The sequence below is a fragment of the Aythya ferina genome, assembly GCF_964211825.1.
Source record: "Aythya ferina genome assembly, chromosome: 1".
NCBI lineage: Eukaryota > Metazoa > Chordata > Aves > Anseriformes > Anatidae > Aythya > Aythya ferina.
The window spans coordinates 92259910-92274577 of record NC_140296.1 but is presented as its reverse complement, the minus strand read 5'-3'; the positions used below and the strand labels follow the sequence as shown (position 1 = coordinate 92274577).

General features: G+C 41.0%; 1 protein-coding gene across 8 annotated transcripts; it reads right to left on the bottom strand.

Annotated features, from left to right (window-relative positions):
• Positions 1-484: 484 nt before the first annotated feature.
• Positions 485-14188, bottom strand: U2AF1 (U2 small nuclear RNA auxiliary factor 1). Of its 8 annotated transcripts, none has more exons than XM_084506934.1 (10): positions 14016-14148; positions 11996-12083; positions 11708-11764; positions 9889-9919; positions 9224-9290; positions 4914-4963; positions 4192-4290; positions 3160-3293; positions 2710-2802; positions 485-739 (listed from the first exon to the last, which is right to left on the bottom strand). In XM_084506934.1, the coding sequence occupies exons 2-10, from the start codon at positions 12040-12042 to the stop codon at positions 601-603; spliced, it is 717 nt and encodes a 238-aa protein (XP_084363060.1). In that variant the 5' UTR covers positions 12043-12083; positions 14016-14148; the 3' UTR covers positions 485-600. The 8 variants fall into 8 exon arrangements, with proteins under 8 accessions (XP_084363060.1, XP_084363064.1, XP_084363067.1 ...); XM_084506938.1 differs by lacking the exon at positions 9889-9919 and adding an exon at positions 8336-8402 and having other exon boundaries at positions 14016-14067; XM_084506937.1 differs by lacking the exon at positions 485-739 and adding an exon at positions 2418-2595.
• Positions 14189-14668: the final 480 nt, after the last annotated feature.

Genomic DNA, 14668 nt, shown 5'->3' with positions numbered 1-14668 from the left:
TACTCCGGAGCGCTTAGAAAATAGGCTTTAGATTTTACACCAAGAAACTGGATTTATTGTAAATGCCACAGTCACATTGATAGACAGAGCACAGACTTCTGGTAACAAACAAACATACATTTTTGTAACTAAGCATATCTACTTGGTAAATAAATGCACTTCGCACAGCCTTCCTTTTAAATGTGCCTAAACTAACCTAAATAAGCAGACAGCATAGCAGAAAAGGGAAACTTATGTAACTGTTTCTTAAGCAGTATATTATTTTTACTATGTATATAATATTTTATATTATATACACACACATTTTCATCAACAGTTCAAATCATACCCAAATAAAAAATAAAAATAAAAAACCAAAAAACTGGCGCTCCTCCAATACATTTACCACCTTTCCCTCAGGCATAGTATTAATCCAGGTATTTGTCAAGATAGAGGAATGACAGTTAAAAAGACTCCCCCCACAAGAAACAAGTTACACAAAGAATACTGTATCACTACAAATTTTTATTCAGAAGCCCATCTTTAAAAAAAATCTCATTATGAACTTGTTTGGTCAAACTACAACACTTTCTAGCAGACATACAGTAAAAATGGCATGGCTCAGAATCGACCGGATCTTTCACGATCTCTTGACCGCCTCCTATCGCGTTCGCGTCCTCCTCCTCCACCACCACCACCTCCACGACCACGATCTCTGGATCTAGACCGACGTTCACGGGACCTCGACCTGGATCTATGCCTTCAAAGAAAGTTTGAACATTTTATTGTTTCACCGCGTTCAGTCACTCACTTGCAGTACTATGCAGCGGAACATTTGAGGATGAAAGTCATGGCAGAGAAGAAAGACAATAGGGGATTACAAGTACTGGTAAGTTGGCACTCAGACTGCGAAACCCTGTCTCTCTGCACTGAACAAATGTAACACCGAGGAGGCAACACATATTGTGAAAAGACTCAACTGTTCACTGCCAGTCACCCATTGTAATTTATGTACAAAACTTCAGGAAAGGCATGCAGAGGAACCAAATGCACTTTTGTGCAGCTGCTAATTGAAGCAGCAAGAAAAGGGGACACCTGCTTTCGCAGTTATGAATAGCTCTTAACTACACACAGGGTAAGCCTACAGCTGTTTACAAGTCCAGTTTTATTAAATCAACTGCATTAACTAGCAGCTCAATATTAAGTTCTCTTTTGTTTGTTTTCCCCCTCCACTTCCAGAAGCCATCAATGTTTGCAGATAATCTTCTCTGCCTCTAGGGTTGATGACTTAAATTCAGGAGGAAAGCTAAAACCACAGACAGAATGTACTGCTAGTACAGCTACACTGATGGATTTATAAGTTTTCTGTAACAGAAAAAACAAGTAAATACTACAATTTTCAATAGCTGTAGAAATAAATAGCTGCAGAGCTAAAAAGATCATGGAAACAAATGCTCCAAGTCTAGGTTTACAGAATACTGTTCCAAAGCAAGCTGTTTTGGGATGGGAGTATAAATGGGGACAAACTTTACCGTGACATGGAGACACACACAAAACTCTTGAATACCACTGAGCTTTAGAATTGCTAAATTAACTTATTTTTCAGGAGTTCCATTAGTTTCTACTTGAAACTTTGATGCAAGTTCCATTCCATTTTGTTTGAAAATTGCTTTCAGGCCATTTTAGTCTATACAATCTACCTGCAAAGCCCAACTGATGCAAGAACTTTTTTTTTTTTTAAATATCAAACTTTTACTGATAGCATGTGACATGTTCAGCTTCATAAAGAATTTAAACAGGGCCAATAAAGACCAAACTGCATGGAGGACTCAAGTATTTTATTTGTTTTACCACAGATTGAAACTGGCCTACGGGTAAAACAATCATATTCCAAAGCCAAACACGCAAGTCTGATCTTTCTTGCAATAAAAGATTGATGCACTAATGGCAAAGAAACCTAGATTCAGACTCTTAAGAGTGACCATGTTAAGATGACCATATTTTGTCTTTCTTCCCCCCCAACACAAATCATTCAAGCATCCTAAGAGCTTACATTTATACTTAAATCAGTGTTATATTGTGATATTTCAGGAAAATATTTAGGCATGAATACATGTACCTAAGCAATTTAATCTGAATTTCCAAAGTTAAATTTGTCCTCACAGATTCTAAGATGCTGCCAATTAGAGACATTCATAGGAAAAAACATTTTCATAATCCCAGCCCAAGATTGAAAGGCAAAGTTGTGCTCTGCCTAAAAGCAAAGCCAACAATTTTATTTGCTTAACCTAAACAACAAATCCCTAAAAATAAGGAGTTTCAATCCAGCTCAAAGTGAGCCATCCATAAAAAAGATGTCACAGTAACAGCAGTGGTATAAGCTTTTCTACATGGTGCCTTAATAAATATGTAAGGTAGTATTAATATTAACCTCCTGTTAGTCACAAACAAATACTGGCTAGAAAAGCCAGGCATTAACTCTTAAATCAGACTAGGAGAAATAGTAAAAACACACCAGGTCCTGAATTCATCCACAGATATGCCCGACAGAACCATAACTTCAGTTGTTTTACAGACTCATTCCTTTGTTCTAAGTTGGTCACTTGAAGCCCTTCACTGGTATAAGCCAGAAAAAGCAAGAGAGGATTTAAGTTTAAAGGTTTGTCTCCAAAATGTTCAGCAACTGATCTACAGTTTATCTATTTTAATTGTGTTTAAAAGCAAACTCACTTTTTACGACGACGCCCATACAACTCGCGTCTCAACTCTCGAGAAATGGGCTTCAAATGCATGAAGTTGCAGAAACCTCCTCGTGTACACTCCCTGAAACAGAATACAAGAGACAGTTAAAATTCTCAGCTCTACACCAGATCAGTTTGCCCTAAGCCCTACCTAGTAGACCTTCAGGGATTTACAAGTTAATCACCTCCCGTGCTAAGAACAGTAAATCACCATCATTTACTGAAACTGACTAGCTCCTAGATCAAAATGCAGAAAATGGCAAATGTCAAAATGCTGCCTGCAGGTCCTCCTGGTAACAGGACATTGATCATAATGTTACCTGAAGCCTCTTTTTTTTTCCCCTTCCTTCTCTAAGCTACACATAAAACCCACACCCCACGCAGCCATCTTATCTGTGCAGGCATTGTACAGGTAAGCCAACAGGAAGTCACTTTTTACCCCATTTCATATTGACGGCAACAGGCCTCTCTGAAGTCGGTCACAGGTGAAAGCTCAGCATGAATGGGCTGTCCATTAAACCAGCGATTGTTCAGGTCAATCACAGCCTTTTCTGCATCTTCTTCACGGCGAAACTAAGGGCAAAATTACAACATTTGCTCATGTTACAGAGAAGCAGCAGAAGTAGATCAAAGACTCCTGTCAAATCAGCTTCACCGTACCTGTGGCCTAAGGCTAGCAATCAAACTAGAAGCTACTTACGAGTTCCTGGGACAGTCAAATCAAAGGTAAAAAAGTTAGCTCCAAATCCTCATCAATGGAAAGCTAATTACAACACCAATATTATCTTCTTTGTTATGTTCTATTTGGCCTTTTTAGTTTTGCAGCTTGCATTACAGAACGTGAGAATGCTGTCGTCTTAGTACAACTTCAAGCAAAGGCGAATCCTTTGGAGTACCTTCCTATATTGCCAACGATCCAAAGGTAGTAGTCATTTTTCAGTCATTTAAGAGAAATTAAGAGAAATCAGCATGAGAACTGAAATTCTCACTCATTTAAATTATGATGGCCTACACAGACAAGAATTTTAGGCCTCAAAATACTTCCTTGTTATGGGAATGTACAGTAAAAATACTCAAACAATCTCGCTCATTCTACCCGTATTTAAGGTCAGTTTACACCTTCAACCAGCCAGCTACTGCCAAATGTCAACTGGTTACAAGAGGTTTGGTGTAATCGGGAAGTCAGAAAAGAAGTGTACCTGTTGAAAATGAACACACCTGTTGAAAATAAACCTCTGCTCATAGTGAGATGCTTTAACAGCAGGATGATGGGAAGAAAGACCCACAATTAATCTTGGCAAACTAAGCAGTCCATCAGTGGAAACTGTGTTGATTCTACTATTTTCACTTTCCAATTTATATTGGGAAGTTGGAGAGAAGTTTAGGACCTGAGGACCTTCACAAAAATTACGTGAGTACAGCACCAGTTAATTATTATTCAGTACACAATAAACATTTATTTTTATCCTACCTTTACGTATACGTTTCCAACTAGATGGTCTCCAAGGTTATCACAGACGTTCATCTCTTCAACCTCGCCGTATTTTTCTTCCATTTCTGTGAAGACCTCCTAAACACAAACCAAACAATTAAAAAAATAAAATTTTAATTTTAATTTTGGGGCACATTAACTAAAATACAGAAGTAATACATTTAACTGATAATAAGTACAAAAGAAAGTTGTTCTTAAAAAAAAAGTCTTCACATTTCTGATTTTAATATTGGTACTTGCTTGGCCTGTTCTGTGTCCATCTCTAAGCACAGCGCTAACAGGATACAATAAGTAGCTATGGAAAACATTAAGCATATGGTATTTAGGGAACACAGAACATGCACTGTAAATACTAAATATAAGTCTCTCAGCTATAGTATTCCTTAGATTTATTTCTATACAAAGAATTACACATTTTTTGAATTTGCAGAAGAGAAGATTACAGAAACCAAATGCTACATGGCTTAGGCTGCTGATTTTTAAACAAAGCCTACTACTCACAGCAAAGCTAAAGGCAAACCAACTGAAGGTTATACCAGCAAACACTTAGTATTGAAAGTTTCAAGTTTTTATAAACACCTAAGGAAACCAGTTCTTTTCTCTGAATCTATTTACTTGTGGTATACGCTGAATCTAACTTATTTGCTTCTAGAAATTCGAGAATACTTTGATACATTTTGAGCACTGCTTTTTCCACATACCTCAAAGAATTCATCATAATGTTCCTGCATCTCAACATCACTCACTGCACCTGTAAAAATCAAGAGTCATATCGATTAGAGCCCGTAATAAAGGAAGAAGAGATTCTGATTATACTACAAAACATAATCTAGAGATGCCGTCTGGAGCATAAAGGACACCATATAGCATTTTGCTAACTAATAGGAATATTAAAAAATATGTGTGAACAGTTGTAAGTCCCCCAAAGTATTATGTCAAAATGCTATATTGACATGATCAAATCCAAACAAGTTTTAAATTGGAACCAAACTTGTATGCCACAAATTTCAAGGGAGGAAGGGGAAAGGAACTGCTTTGAAATATCATTTCAATTTGATGTACAATCCCACTATCTACCAACGGTTTTACCTAAACAGAAGGCAAGTGTTTTGTCATATCTGCGTATTTCTAAGGATGATCACAATTTAGTGTTTCTCTTCCTATATGCAGGATTTCATTTTAACAAGTCCACCTCTCCATCTCCAGCACATGTACACCAGAATTTGGGAGTTCACGATGTGAAACAACTCAGAATTTTTTTATTTTATTTATTTATTTTTAAAGAATTTGCTCAGAAGAGTTACTAAAATGAGTTTCCTCAGTGGTCTCAAAGAAGGGTACCACAATGCTTTGTGACAGAAAGCAGTATTTTTGTTTGAGTATCACTGAGTTTTTCTATATTCCTGCAAAAAAAGTAATTTAGTGCAAGGTAAGCCAGCCATATAGTCAGGTTATTTTCATGCTCCAAGCTGGACTTCACAAATGAGTGCTGCTTGCCTGCTGCTACAAGAAACAATATAACTTTGGCTGATTTTTCAGAGGATTAAGAAACAAAAAATGAGTTTCATTTATTTCTGTCAGTCTACAGCATTTTATGGTAAATTAAGCTGTATACATTAAAGCCTATTGTATTAGCTCTTCAGCAGCTAAGTGGTTTATAAAGATCAAGCAGAGGAGTTTTAAAATGAACCCCGCATCTGATGCTAGAAAAATATTCCAGCCTTTAAATTACAAACACTGCTGTTTTAGTTCACAGAATGTGAAAGAAACCGAGCCAACAAAGCAAAGTTTATTCAGTTTGGGCTGCTATGAAAAAACAGATGCTTTGAGCTCAAGCATTTTTGGCTAACAGTACCACTTGGAAGAACATGACATTTTTTCTTCAAAGTCACTAATAGTAACCAGCCACACTCTGGAACTGCAATTATTTTTCTTCCACCCAGCTGCCTCCTGAAGAAGGCTACAGGAGGGGCTTGTCATGTAGTGCAGGCTAACAATGTTTCTGGATTTGAAACATGTTTGCTTTTCAGAGCTTTCTTCTTCCCCACCGCTTCATCATGGTTATACAGCAAATTAAGGAAATACCAAACATTAAACCAGTACTTCTAGACAGTTAATACTTAACTGTATTCTCAAGGTGGTGCCAACACCACTTGTAACAGCTTACTATTATCTAAGGATTTATTCACTGATTTATTTTTAAGATATCAGGTAGGGCTCCGAGAGCCACACAGGGAATAATTAATTTTTACCAAATGGACAAGTGCTAGAAGCTTGTAAGGAGATTGATTCCATTGTCAAATTAAGAGATCATCAGCAACAGTTAGTTAACAACTACACGAAGGTCCTTCTAAGTGGGAAGCATACATATGCACAGGCTTTACAAACGTTCATATCCCAGGGCCACCGGTATCTGAACCTTGAGCAGCCCAACAACTACTTAATATACTCAGAAAAACTACTGCTGTTCAAAACTAAGGTTAATCCTCTATGACGGCAATAGAAAGGAAGACAGTTAAGCAACAACAAACAACGCATTAAACAGCTACCCAAGTTATTCGTTTAAAATACATGCAGTACTTAAGTAGGGACAAAAAAAATGGGGAAAAAAAAAAAAAACAACAATCATGGAGCTGGGAGTTTCAGCAAACCTACTGGTAACAGAGCTCCAGCTCTACCACACGAGGTATAGTTAGGCTCCGTTAAATGACTGCCCACTCGTCAAGACAAACTAAAGTCGGATACCAGTATTGAGAAGGCTAGAGAATCTGTTCAACTCAGGACTCTTGCAGCTGTACAATCGAAACAGCTCCACAGACCAAACTGCTGTAACCGTACAAATTAGTTACCAGCGCATCGAGAATTTAGGGACAGTGGAAATACCCAACTGGATGTTTTTGGTTTACCGAACCAGCGTTGACTACTAAGCAGCTGCAGCAAGAGGGCCTACAAACCAATAAAACTCTTTAGGCATCTAGACAAACTTACACAGCTCATTACACATCTAGCTTGACTGTGTCACGTAAAACAAGCACAAGGTACTTAATCAGGCCATTATTACTTTTAGAAGCAGAAGACACAGCGTTGACTTTTAAGGCAGTGGCTGATTTCACAAAGCACGTCTAATTAAATGCTGGTAACTAATCTGAAGTAGTCTATAACCCAACAGTCAAAAAAGGAATAGCCAAACGAAGCTTTATTACCACACAATCAATATTCACTTCGACAAGAAATATTAGTTAAAGTGTAACACCGATCCTTTTTGATACTAGAGCTTTTAAAATTTAATTTTATTCTAATATGATGATTCAATCACAATGATAAGTAATTGTAGATAAACAATCTTGTTCATTTAACTTCTGCCAGTCTTAGAGTAGGTGTTTTCTCTTTTGTCCATTCCTACCTCATGAAGAGTCATTAAATTAGTTCATGACCATACCCAAATGGCTTCCCCTCCTTCAAAGTACTTTAAAAAAAGATCTATTTTCCTACGTAAATATGCAACTTGGTTCTGGAATTTGAATTTTCAAAGCATGGAGAGAATTTTAACCGTGCACCTATCCAAAAGGACAGCTGCCAAAAGGGAAGCGTTTGTCAGTCAAAGTGTATTCTTCCAAAGTAGACTCTACATAAAAGCTGCATTAACCTAGGACAAATTTCTGCATGCAGTCTGAAGAGTTTCGAATTCAAGTTCTCTTAACAGTTACAGAGCAGGAAATTTGTTCTGGATGAAGTCAACGTGTCATTGGCCTGCTCTTTGAGTCAGTGGAACCGAACGGATAGCATAAAACATACAGAAAAGCATTCCTAGGATGCAAGCAACTGGCAGGGAGAAAGGAGGGGGAAACGAAAGCAGTGCATCGAGACTGCTTTACAGGGGAAATACAATTTCAATTCTTTTCGATTTAATAGATGGTATTCAGATTCCCCTCACAGCTTTCAGAGTAGGGAAGAAGGTGAGTGGGACAAAAAAGTTTGGGTCTCTCTCTTTTTTTTTTTGGACATATTTAATGAAATGTGGTCAGTTTGATCTGTTAAACTAATATGGTAGACCAGCTTAAGTCGACACTGAGCTCTGACAATCAAGCCCAGGGAACCAGTGAAGGAACTTGTATGAACTTACAGCGCAAACCGTCAGCAGACTGGGAAGAGTTTTGAGGGTTACGGTAAATGTTCAAGAGGGCAATGGTCTGAAATACAAAACGCAACAACTTTATATTATAGAAAATAATTTTAACAAGAAACTGGTTTCCTTTAGGGTCGCTCTAGCCGAGTCTGTGCTGAAAAAGAGGTGGTTATTCTCTCCCAAGAAGGAGAACTTTCACTTAGCTGGTGACCTTTCTGAATCAACCTAACACTGTAAAGTAATAGAGATCTCATGACACTCCAGTATTGTATTCTTTTTCAGATATTTTACTACTATTACAATGGAGGGGTTTGCGTGACTTCAGGCAGATATGTAACAGACACCATCCAAACGCAGTATTCAAACCATAGGCAAAAGTATTTGCTTGAATTTAGTCTTCCTGAATGGTTTTACAGTAGCAAAGCCCCGGGAACAGAAGTAATACAATATCAGAGCATAACATGAAATCTCCATTTTCCTAAAAAAGTTAAGATGAAAGAAAACCCATAGTTTTGGGAAACTTACCGTGCATCACCAATATACCTATTTTATTTTTTTTATTTTTATTTTTTTTGGTTAGATCAAGAATTTGAGAAATGCCTGCAGTTGAACCCTTAAAAAAGAATGCAGTGTTAGAAAGCAAACATTTTCCTTTGCAGTGCAAAAGAGAAATTGCACCAGGTCCAATTTATGAAATCACGTTCTGCATTCTGAATTGCACACATTTGACAAGTTCTTGATTTATGCGCAAGAAGAGTTCCATCACTTGTCCTGTTTGCAACAGCTTTATGTCAGCAGCTCAGAAGCCAACATTATTTTCTCATAATTAGGAGTGGGCTCTTTAACACCATTCTTTAAAAAAATTTCTCCAACTGTGGGACTTACAGTGTGAGCCGTCAGCCGTCTGTGCACTGTTTTGGGGGTTACGATAGATGTTTTGAATCAAGATGGTCTGCGGGGAAAAAAAATAAAAAGGGGAATTCTACTGGCTGCTGTGCATATAATAGACAATTGCAAAGAGACAACTTGTTTGCAAACATCTAAAAAGTAATATTTTATTCTTAAGGCTTCCTTTTGAATTTGCAGAATATCTTCCAAAATTGCATCCAGACCATCATATTATGAAAACAGTTTTAATTAACCACCAAGAAAGAGCTGCGTTTGTCTCAACAGCTATCCTCAAAATGGGAGTTGTGAGGCACAGTAACCTAAAACATCAAGCTATGTGGTATTACGGATATGCCTAGCTTTATCGTATTGTCAAGACCGGATTCATTACTGTAAGTCTAGGGAAAAAAAAAGAGCGTTATGTGCACAGCATACAATACATAATGCCACAGAGTCTAAAATGTTACACCGGACAACAAGGTTTTTTAGGCATGAGCTACGTCTTGTTTTGTGTATCAGGAATTTCTTGGTGGAATTTCTGTTTAAATAATATAATAGCATCATAGGTTCACATGTTTCCGATCCTTCAAATAAGGACAATATCCTTTTAGCCCTTCTGCTTTTTACTTGAAGAATTAGCCCAGGCAGACTTGAAACCTTACATTTGTACCGTTCTTCTTAAAATCAAGTTGTCTGAAAAAACAAACCATGTTTAAGTTAGTAAACTAATATTACAAAAAAAATCCAAATGTCCATATCACTGTAAGCAGCTCAAAAATTGAAATTTGATTACTTAAATACAAGCTCAACGTTCGTTAGTATGAATCGCAGTCCCCAAATAATTTTAGCTTACACATTAATATTAGTAGTCACATTAAGAACTCAGAGCTTAAGGAAATCACAAGGACCAGCAATGTCATACCTACATACGCTGCCCACTTAACACGTACAGAATCTGTAATATCACATTTATATCAAACACGCTTGTTTTTTGTTTTGTTGGTTTTTTGTTCTTTTTTTTTTTTTTTTTTTTTATCATGGGTATGGTCATTCCAACCAAAGCTTTGTGCTTCCACGGCCCAGGTTTAAAATAACTATGTTTTAGCCTACAATTGGAGAGAGCCAGAAGCATGCATATGTTACAGTGTTTCTGCTGATTGGTGGTAATTTGATCACTCTGGATTGCATGACCTTTCCTAACGCAGCCCTCCAACAAGGGCTGCACCAGCAATAGCAAGGGAAGATAAAAATTCGGTGGCAGTAACTTCCCATTAATAACACACTCGTGCTTCTGTTTTCTATCACAGCTGATTACCAGTCGGCATACAAATAAAGATTTCTGTAATGGATCCTAGACAACTGCCAGGTACGTTACAGATGTGACCATACAGCAAGGCAGCCGAGCGCAGCACATCCTGCCGACCCACTTCAGGTGGCATTTCTGTCTGCAGTTTCTACAGCAAAACTAAAGACAGCAGGGACAGTGGGAACTGTTGTTTCTTACAAAAAGCTAGGTGCAAAGATGTAGCTTTTCTTTTTAATGTTAAAACAACCACTGTGGAAGCTGTCTAGGGCAAAGTATTTTCTAGCAGCTAATGATTGAAACTCAAGCCTCTATCCTAGCACATTTCAGCACGCTGCCCACGTATGTCGGTAGCATGGAGCGGTTTGGAAAATGGTCAACGTTCTGATAAGCATTACGTATATTAAAAAATAGTGAGATCCCGTAAGTGGAAAAACTGTTTTTGTGGATGAAATACCAGCAGCAGCCTAGACAGCCCACCCAGAGCCCTCCCAGCCCACTTACACATTTATGAGGTTTAACCCGATGAGCTCCAGTCTTGTAGATGTTACTTGCCTCCCTCGTGCTCCCCAAACCAACACCAGCCCAGAGGACCCCACTAACTTTACCCTTACAGATAAAACTACTTATAATTCAACAACTTCTGCAAGTGCTACTACTACTACTACAAAGCACTCCCAAAGAAATCTGTTTACCTGCATGCCCTGACAACCAGCAGTGATAGAAAACGGCAAAGCATACAGCTCTCCAGGTAAGTTTTCTGAAAACTGTAGAGCTCATAATAATAATAGCAGCCCTATCATCCACTGCACCATTTTTTAAGTACACGTGCAGTCACAGGTCTCATCTCCAGTAATATTTAGATAGCCAAAAAAGTAAATAATCTGTCAAGTTAACCGATGTGTATACCCTCAGCAACCAGGCAAGTTGCTTTCAAGAAACAATACTTTCACTTTCAAAGGAAGCGTGTAAGTTACTCTTGAAACTTAAGAGCCTGGTCAGAGAGCAAAGGTAATGACAGAAAAGTCACTTTTATAATCATTTTTTTTCTCTTATGCGCATAAAAGTCTTAAGTTCACACCTTTGAGATGGGCGGAACGTGCTGCCACTGTTTGTGATAATGAAAAAAAATCTGGGACGGTTTAAGTGCCTAAACATCACTGAGAAGGCACACTCACCTGAAAGTTAGCACTGGTTGGTCTCTACTACAGGCAAGCTTACAACAGCATCGCTTCCTGCAGCCATTAAGGGTGACAGGAGATAATTAGAAATGCTGGGAGAAGTAAATGGAATACCCCCAAAAAAGCAAAACCCCATATAAACTGGGGCCAAAAGTGAACTAGTTAAATCTGGAGCTCTGTAATTATTCACTTGTATCTGAGAATCTATGTTTTAAAGTAAGAATATACTTCCACAAATAAAAAAAAAAAAAAAAAAAGGAAAAGAAAAACAAAAGGAAAACAAACCTGGCTAAATGTTGGTTTGTTGTGCAACCGAGAACATCTGTCTCCATGACGACAAGCTCCAATTTTGAAATAAAATGAACAGTTGACTCTGCAAGTAAAAAAGCCAAAGTAGTTACATACTGGAATAGAAAGACGTTAACACACACTTCCTATAAAACACATGCCCCAAATGCCTTTATCTTGAAAATATAATGTAGAAAAAAAACAGGAGAGCGTTATAGCAAATCTGTTCATGATCATTCCTCTTTATCCCTAATTTACAGTGAATTACCTAATAAATTTCACCTAATGCTCAAACCCCAAGTACATTAATGACACCACAACTGACAAAAGCGATCCCAGCTGTTCTACTCTTCCAATCCTCCCTTCTTGTCTTTACGCCAATTTCATGGTGTGACAGGATGGGAAATAAGGTGAAAACTGGTGAAAAGTTACACTGCGAGCTACAGAGTTGCATCCTAGTTCATGCAACCCCCCATGTCTAGACAAAAAAAAAACGTACTTTAAAAATGATAGTTGCACCTCTGAATGATTTAAAAACCCACCACTCTGAAGTCGCACATTAATGGTACTCTAAAGGAGCACTGCTAACATAACACTGGAAGTAATTCAGGTAAGAGGAAAAAACATGTTAGATAAATGAAGTTATTTTGCTCATGTATATTCTTTAGCTAAGCCATTTCCACCAACTAATTGTTTAAAAATAAAACTTTATTCATTTATTTTTGCATCATGGTAATTGCATCTTTTCTTCAATCAACTATCAGCTAGTAACAGCTTCAAAACCAGGCTGGTTTAGGAATGCCAGTAAAGCTCTCACATATATTAGTATAATTCACGTGGAATGATGAAAGGAAGAGCTGTAAGGAGCGTAGTTACCTGGACTGGGAAAACTGAACGCAAAATTCTGGAGGGCAAGAAAACTATTACAGGCTAGACATGTGTGTGAAGCAAAATATGTGAGTTGTCCTGGAAGAAAGACGACTATTTCTGTGTTCATGGCTAATACCAGCAGTTCTTTCCTCAGTCCATGGTGGGTGGGGGGGGGGGGGGGAGGGGGGTAGAATATGAAGGTGCAAAGCATGTCTGACCTCCGGCAAAAGGCTCTACTGTGAATGGTAACGTGCTTAGTATCCAAGATGTTTTTGAAAATATGTTCTTAGTGTTCTGTTATACTTACTGTTTTTTCTGATTATGCTGAAATAAACAAACAAACAACAACAAAAAAAACAACTATAAAGCTTTGATATTTGGAGTTGGTGATCTTGAAAGCCTTAAGACAAGCGACTGTCTGGTTTCCAGCAAGGCTCCGAAGTCCGGCACTTTGCGGAGAGTCCCGCTGGCTTTTTGGACACAAGGCGAGCGAGCGGCGCAGGACTCTGAGGCCACGCAGGGCTGCCGAAACAGCGCCTTTCGCCAGCCAGGGGGCCGGGCTGCAAGACTGGGGCCTGCCGCGCGGCACCACAAAGCCCCAGGGGGAAGGAGAGCGAGCGAGGAGGCAGCGGGCAGGCGGAAGCCACCCGAGGCGCCCAGGCGGGGGCGGGCGAGCGGCGGTGCCGGCGTCCTTGCGGCGGGCGGGGAGGGGAAACAAAAGGGGCCGGGGCCGGGGCTGGGGCTGGGGTTGGGGCCACGAGGCGCGGAGGAAACGGGAAGGGGAAAAAGGAGGGGGGGGGGGGGTTGGGGCGCATGGGCGGGGCCGCCGGGCGCGCGCGCGGCCGCCGCGGGGGCGCGCCCCCTCCCTCAGCGTGGCGCGCACGCGCGTTCCGAGGTAGGGGGGGGAAGGGGGGGGGAGGGGGGCAGCGCGCGCGGCCGCCCCCCCCCCACATAGGGGGATAAGGGAGGGGGGGGGGGGAGGGGAACGGCGGCGCCTCACGGGGAGGCGGCGGGGCCGGGCCCGGCGCTGAGGTAACGGCGGCCGGGCCCTGAGGGACGGCGCCGCTCGGGGAGCCGCCGCCCGCTTGTTTTCCCTCCCTCCCTTCCCTTCCCTTCCTTCCGCCCCATCCCGCCGGGCGGCACTCACTTGTCCTTCTCGGTGCCGAAGATGGAGGCCAGGTACTCCGCCATCGCTCGCCCACCGCCCGCCCGCCCGCCGGACGGCCCCGGCGCCCCCCGCACGCGTCACAGCCGCCGCGACGGAAGCGCGGCCCCGCGGCGGCGGCGTGTGTGTGTGGGGAGGGGGAGAGGGGGGACTGCGCATGCGCGCCCCGCCGGACGGGCCTCATTGGCGCGCAGTCACTCCCCTACCTCCCCTCCCTCCCTCCCTTCTTCCCGCGCGGGGGGTGCTCGCGCCACGCGGTGGCGGCGGGGCGCGTGCGCGCGCGGCCGCCATGATCGCAGTGACAGGACTCAGAGTCACCCAGTCCAGCCTCTGACCTAACGCTAGCAGTCCCCACTAAACCATATCCCTCAGCTCCACATCTAAACGTCTTGTAAGACCTCCAGGGACGGTGACTCCACCACTTCCCTGGGCAGCCTGTTCCAGTGCCTCACAACCCTTTCAGTGAAGAAGTTCTTCCTAACATCTAACCTAAAACTCCCCTGGCTCAACTTAAGCCCATTCCACCTCGTCCTGTCACCAGGCACGTGGGAGAACAGGCCAACCCCCACCTCGCTACAGCCTCCCTTGAGGTACCTAAAAAGAGCGATAAGGTCACCCCTGAGCCTCCTCTTCTC